Source organism: Amaranthus tricolor, chromosome 4 (genome assembly GCF_026212465.1).
Source record: "Amaranthus tricolor cultivar Red isolate AtriRed21 chromosome 4, ASM2621246v1, whole genome shotgun sequence".
NCBI lineage: Eukaryota > Viridiplantae > Streptophyta > Magnoliopsida > Caryophyllales > Amaranthaceae > Amaranthus > Amaranthus tricolor.
Window position 1 is genome coordinate 27256027 of NC_080050.1, and position 7148 is coordinate 27263174.

The 7148-nt window shown below is 31.5% G+C and overlaps 1 protein-coding gene across 1 annotated transcript; it reads left to right on the top strand.

The window, feature by feature from the left end:
- The first annotated feature begins 1212 nt into the window (after positions 1 to 1212).
- On the top strand, positions 1213 to 3236 carry LOC130811255 (14-3-3-like protein). Its single transcript, XM_057677479.1, has 4 exons — positions 1213 to 1784; positions 2537 to 2659; positions 2766 to 2882; positions 2981 to 3236. The coding sequence occupies exons 1-4, from the start codon at positions 1302 to 1304 to the stop codon at positions 3041 to 3043; spliced, it is 786 nt and encodes a 261-aa protein (XP_057533462.1). The 5' UTR covers positions 1213 to 1301; the 3' UTR covers positions 3044 to 3236.
- The last annotated feature ends 3912 nt before the right edge of the window (positions 3237 to 7148 follow it).

A 7148-nucleotide genomic window follows, 5' to 3' on the forward strand; every position in this document is an offset into this window, starting at 1 on the left:
AACATTTAATAGTTTAAAAGTAATATATTACAATCTTAAAGTGATGAATAAGAAATTGAGCTAATCATATGAGTTCGTCTCAAGATGATGATATAATGAACGTTCACAAGCTTTTGTGAGAAACGGTCTCTTTGAGAGACCATCTCTAATTGGGTTGTCCCAAAAAGAAAATATAGAGTAAGTTTTCGGTAGGCATTAAAAATATTGTAAGTAGGCATTTTGAATATTGTAAGTATTTAAGTATTTACTAGATGGTCATTAAGTATATTGTAAGTAGACGTTAAGGATATGGTAAGTAGGCTAGTAGGCTAAGTTTTTTTGGTAGGCATTAAGATTATTGTAAGTAGGTATTTTAAGTACTTTTTTGGTGTACATAATGTATATTGCATGTTGGCGTTAACAACAATGTAAGTAGGCATTAAGGATACATTAGTGAGCATTAAGGATACATTAGTGGACATTAAGGTTTACAAAAATTCTTTCTTGAGACCGTTTTATAAAAGACACGTCTCAAATGAGCCGGCCCATTATTCCAAAAAAAAACTACCAAAAATACGCGCATTGTGTAATGCTATTTGGAGTTGGTGTTATAACATATTGAAGTTGGTATTATAACCTATTAGAGTTGGTACTATAACCTATTAAAGTTGGTATCTCCAAATAGATTATAATACCAACTTTAATGGTTATAACACCAATTTTAATAGGTTATAACACCAACTCCAAATAGGGTCAAACACGCTTATCAATTTTTAAGTTTTTCTTTTTTTTAAAAAAAGAATTATTGGGCTTGGGCCTACAGAACCATCTCTTGTAAAGACGGTCTCTCAAAAGAGGGGCTGTATGGCTTGGACCTGAGAGACGTATCTCAAAGAGACGATCTCTCAAGAGAGATACGTCTCTCAAGAGACCGCCTAATGAAAGTTTTCCAAGTTGCTGCCAAAACCGCCCCAACACCCAATTCCATAACCTCTAAAGTAACCACTTTCCACAGCCCTAATTCAAAGTCAAAAAATAATGGTCGTACACCACGCTGTCATCAATTTCTTAATCTAACAAACCATTTCAAACATCACTATCATACAACTGACACAACCCTCTCTTTCTTTATCACCGTCCGATTAACATCCTATGGTTCTCCTTCAATAACATCTACAGACACCCTCCCCACACAATCATTGCCAATTTACAGCTCGGCACCAATCAAAACTCTCATTTTGCCCTTTCAATTTTTAAGACCAAACCTAACTCATTTTCAACATCCCTTATTTTCAACCTCCGTTTTCTCTCTCTAAACAACAATGGCGTCCTCCGCAAGGGAAGAGAGCGTTTACATGGCGAAACTCGCTGAACAAGCAGAACGATATGAAGAAATGGTGGAATTTATGGAGAAAGTCGTTTCTGCCGCATCTGAAGGTGAAGAACTCACCGTAGAAGAGAGAAATCTTCTCTCTGTTGCGTACAAAAACGTAATCGGCGCTCGACGTGCTTCGTGGAGGATTATCTCTTCGATTGAGCAAAAAGAAGAGAGTCGTGGAAACGAAGATCATGTTTCTGTAATTCGTGATTATAGATCTCGTATTGAGAAGGAACTTTGTAACATTTGTGATGGAATTTTGAAACTTCTTGATACTAAACTCATCCCTGCTGCTAGTGCTGTTGATTCTAAGGTCTTCTATTTGAAGATGAAGGGAGATTATCATCGGTATTTGGCTGAGTTTAAGACAGCGGCTGAAAGGAAAGAAGCCGCTGAAAGTACTCTAACTGCGTACAAAGCTGCTCAGGTATTCCGATCTCGGATCTTATCTTTCAGCTTCGTTGTGTGTAGATCTGTTTTTAGGTTTATATTTGTTTTTTAATTGCGTTTTTTTTTGCCTTTGTTGTGTTTTGCATAATTTGGTTGATTGATTCCTAATTAGTGCAATTTCTATCGTTAATTTGTTTTTGAGAAACGTTTTTGGCAATCATGCATATTTGCATTAGATTGTTCAATTGTAAGTTTACAGTTAGTCATTGACCTTGGATATTAATTTGTATGTCGTTTCAATCCGGTTAAAGACTTGCTTTGCTAAGGCCTTGTTTGAATGGAAGGAAATGGAGGGAAACGAAAGGGAAGAATTTAGAGGGATGAAGATCCCCTTATTTGAATATCGAAAAAGGAGGGGGAGGAGTTTGGGGAAGGGATTTGGATGGCTTAAGTCCTTTAATTTTGTTAACATCAAAATCTGTCCATAAGAATAAAGATTTGAAAGGAAATAAATTTTTTTTCTTTCCCTCCCCTTCCTTCCTAAACAAACAAGGGAACCTTTTCCCTCTCTTCCTCTCCCCTTCCTTTACTTTCCCTTCCTTGCTTTTTCCTCCCCTTGCTTTCGTTTCCTTTCTAATTTGCTATCCAAACATAGTGTAAACCGTATAGGTTAGCCATATTAATCTTTTGAAATCGAATGAACTGCTGTTGTACTTGTAATTCCAAACAGTTATGTACGTGTTTCAGGTTGTAATTCTGATAAATTTTTCACATTTTTGATTTAATCAGGATATTGCAAATGCTGAGCTTCCTCCAACTCATCCAATTCGGCTTGGATTGGCTCTCAACTTCTCTGTCTTTTACTATGAGATTTTGAATTCTCCTGACAGAGCTTGCAATCTCGCTAAGCAGGTATTTGTGTTTCCAATTGGATTTTGTGATAATTTTGGTGATCTTTGTTCAAAACTTTTTGTATATGGGGTGTCTTATGTTGATTTATAATTTCCAATTGCTCCAGGCATTTGATGAGGCAATAGCTGAACTCGACACTCTAGGAGAGGAGTCATACAAAGACAGCACTTTGATTATGCAACTTCTTCGTGACAACCTTACCTTGTGGACTTCAGACATGCAGGTAATGCATCTTTTGCTGTCTTTTGGTGTTTGGTAACTTACAATTAAAAGCTGGTTGATGCAATGTTTCTAACATTGCATATTTTCATGTTATTGTAGGATGATGGTGCTGATGAGATCAAGGAGGCTGCCAAGCAGCCAGACAGCGGTGAACAAGAGTAAGCGTGCTTAACGATGGAATTAGGGTTTTAAACTTCTCCGTAGTGGTATTTTAACTGGAGAAGGGTGCTTGTTTATGATTTTAGGGCTTTTTTTCCTTCATTCTGAACAAGTCTGCTTTGATTCAGCATTGTCAACTTTGGTGTCTATGATTGCCGTTCTTTATATATTAATATGACTTTTCTGTCTCTCTCCATTTCCTTGTGTTATTTTCCTGTATACCTTGTTTTAGTTTGATATTGCCTTGTTTTTAAGCAAGTAACGCCAGTCGTTTACACATCAAATAAAACTTAAAATTCATATGAGTGGGATTAATTAGACTTAATTCCGATTTGGTTCAATTGTGTTTTATGATTGGATATAAACTTGCAAGTCTGTTAGTTGTGTGAGATTATAATTTGCTTAGAGATCTGAGATTTTCTTGAATTAAGGAATGTAATTATTCCTTTACGTTTGCGTTCAATGCCTTCTTTAGTTTGAAACGGTATTACTGATGGTCCACTCAGCAAATTGGACAGGATCCACGGCTTAAAACTATTTTTGGTGTCGCATTGGATTCATTTTGGATATTCTGAAGGAGTGAAAGGTCATTATCATTGATTGTTTTTGAAAATATATTGGTGGGTTTACTTTTCTAAATAGAAAACTTGAGGTTTTTGTTTCAAGTGGGTGTTTACTGGATGATCAGTATACGTATTTATTGGTTTATCATTTATGTACTCTGTGTGGTGTTATTGGAAGAATGTTGGCACGATGTGCTGTGAATTTAGTGGAAGCGTATAAACTCGGGTGCAAACCAGTGTGCTTTAGAATTGGCAGAAATGCAGGATAAGGGAGACAATTTTTGAGTCAGTCTTCTCTTGTACTCCTAAGTCCTAACAGTCAAACACCAATTAATGAAACTGAATAAAGACCACAATAATGTTTATTTCTACCTCCATCTCATAGTATAATATTACTTACAACATTATAAAATAATAAACTATTCATTTCTCATTTTTAATTTGTAATTAATTTTTAATTTATATGTTAAAACATAGTGAAGTGGAGTATTATTTAATTTGTCTTAATATAAAGATTATTAATTTTAAATTTTTTAAAATTTTATTATACTTTATTAAAAATATTAAAAATTGAATTAGAGAATTAGACCGTAAAAAAACCAAACATGAAAATATTTTAGAAGGGAAGTAGTATCACTTGCCAATCAAGATTGAAACTACCAATACTAGTGATGTTTATCAAGTAACGTAACACAATGGGAACCTTTTTCGCTGCAATCAGAAAACAGGACTATTATATTCTAGTCTGCTACTTCTATTCAAAAAGAATTAGGAAATTCATCTCTATAGACCTTATCATGTTCATGTTTAAGAAATTAAGACGGGAAATATTTAAAATGTATCAAGCATTACTTATGTCGACAACAAAATGAGTGAAATATAGTGTAAAAAGAAATTGCAGAATTAGATAAAAATAAATAAAAAATATAAATAATTAGTTAAAATGTAGAGAAAATATAAGTTTATGGATGAGTTTAAAAGAAAAAGAGTTAAATTATTTCTAAAATAAGAAATAGTGTAAAATTAATGAAACAAACTAAAATGAAAAGTTACTACAACCACTTAAAAAACGAAGTTAGCTCATACCGAAGAATATTGGTTAGCTACACTACTGTGTAGAAATATGTCATAAAATAACTTATAAATTATCCTATATATTCTTATTTTTATTCTTATTTTATATCTCATTTTACTTTTATTACTCCTATTAAAGGACAATAATTTTAATAAATTGATTAGCTAGGAATCTAGCTTCGGTCGACATATATTAATTGAAGAGGGGGTAGGATTTGATAGATGAAAGTTTTGTAATTTTAATTTATTTTTTTAGTAGTTTATTTTATTATTATTATTATTATTATTATTATTATTATTATTATTATTATTATTATTATTATTATTATTATTATTATTATCGTCTTTTTATATACATTAACGTTATTGATTAGGAACTAATAATATTAATGGATAAGAACGGAGAAATTGGGGCGTTCTAGCGATGGTGACTGACTGACTGCCTACTACCACTGCCTAAACTTTGACTAACACGAATAAAACCATTACTAGTATACTAGATTTTCTTGTGTCCTACTCAGATTGGTGTAGGATATCCTCTTCAATTTGCTTTTTATGTACTGGTCTCTTTTACCAAGACATGACCACAATAACAACTTTTATTTGTTTCTTTAATTTTGTAATATTTTTGTTTTAAATTAAATGAGATTTTTATTTATTTTTTTACTTTTATTCACATATTTTCTTATATTTTTACTCAATTTTAATCATATTCATACAATTTAGTGATACCTATCTTTTTAATAATTGCATCATTGCATATTGTTGTAATATGTTAGAGATGAGTAGGATTGGATATAGGTCGGATAGATCATATCTAGCTAGACCAAAATTGAGATTCTACTTTTTTATTAGATCTAAATTTGGATTCAGATTCATAGGGTTTGGAACTTTTAGACCCTTACCCATGTACACATAATAATTTCTATATAATTTATTAAAAGTTAATATAAAGAGTTTATTAGTCGAATTTAAATTTCAAAAGTGTAGACCTAAAACCAAACTATAAAATTATGAACCTAAATTTAACTTAGACACTGAATCGAAAATAAATGAATTTAACCTCTTAAATTAGGGTTGGGCTGAATCTACACCCTCGAAATCTAAGACCTGGGTCCATCTTAAGGTTGATGGAGTTGTGAATTTGTGATGGTGTAGAAGGATACGGCGCCGAATATCCTTCACCTTTGTGATTTGAGTGACGTGGACGCACTACCATGATTGGGTATTGAATGCCCTCTGTAGATGTTTAAAACAAATTGGATAATTTAATATTACCCGAGTTTGTAATCAAATTCGATTTGATTCGACTTTAAAATGTATTTATGATTATGCAGTAACCAAAATGAAAAAAGATCCAAAATCAACGCGAACATTTAAATAAAGACCTCATATTCTATTCTAAATTTCTAATGGTACACTAATATAAAATTATTGTCTAGATTTTTATACACTTCTACCTTTTTTTAAGTGCTTAACTCATTTTTGCACTATTTATTATCTTATGATAGGTTATGTTATGTATTATAGCTATTATAGGAAGCAAACATACTCAACTCTATAGTCGCTTAGATGGTTGTCTTAGTCTAAATACAAAGATTACTAGACTTACTTATTTAACTAATTTAACTTTAACAAACAAAAAATAAAAAAAATGTAAATTAAATTGAATACCTATCGCGAGCTATTTAATATCGACTTAAAAACTTAACTCTACAATCGCCAACCGATAAGAACTACAGAGATTATAGAGTTGAGTTTTAAAGTCAATTTATTAATAGTCCATTGTAATAGCGTATAATTTCTTTTCTCGGATTCAAGTAGAAAAACACTTATTTTAGAAATTATTTTTGAAGAACACTTATGTTTTAATTTCTTATTAAAAAACTAAATTTTTTCTCCAAACTTTTGCAAAATACTTCAGAATATTAGGCCTAATGAATGGGGCTTGCTATCTATTTTCCTAAAAGGGCCGTAAATGCCAACCCAGATTGTATTGAAGCAATAAGACTGCATTGTGAGATGATATAATTAGGTTATTTCTTTAACGGATTATTTTAAAATTATAAATAATGACTTAAAGATTATAAGTGATTACTTTTTTAATATAAAAAATAGTCTCACATTATATACAATCAATGAGAACATATGTTCACAACATGCTAAAATATTAGACAATATATCTCTGCTTAATTAGTCTTGATTTGTTCACTTGATAATTAATAATTATAAACATAGACTTCTCCAATGTATTATGGTTTAAAACTGATCGCAGTCTCGTGTAAGACCACACAATTAAAGATAAAATCTAAAACCCGATTATCTTAGTAGCAAATATCGTGTGCAACTTCACACAAATAAGAAAACCATGATTAATAAATCATTTTACTATAGACCATTATAATCTGAAACCAAATAATTTTAGATCATTGACTCCATATAAAATATAACTATTATGAATACAAATTAAT

Coding starts and splice junctions, on each gene's coding strand:
- LOC130811255 (XM_057677479.1), top strand. CDS start 1,302: ATGGCGTCCTCCGCAAGGGAAGAGAGCGTTTACATGGCGAAACTCGCT. Junction 2,660..2,765: donor CTTGCAATCTCGCTAAGCAG/GTATTTGTGTTT, acceptor CAATTGCTCCAG/GCATTTGATGAGGCAATAGC. Junction 2,883..2,980: donor TGTGGACTTCAGACATGCAG/GTAATGCATCTT, acceptor ATGTTATTGTAG/GATGATGGTGCTGATGAGAT.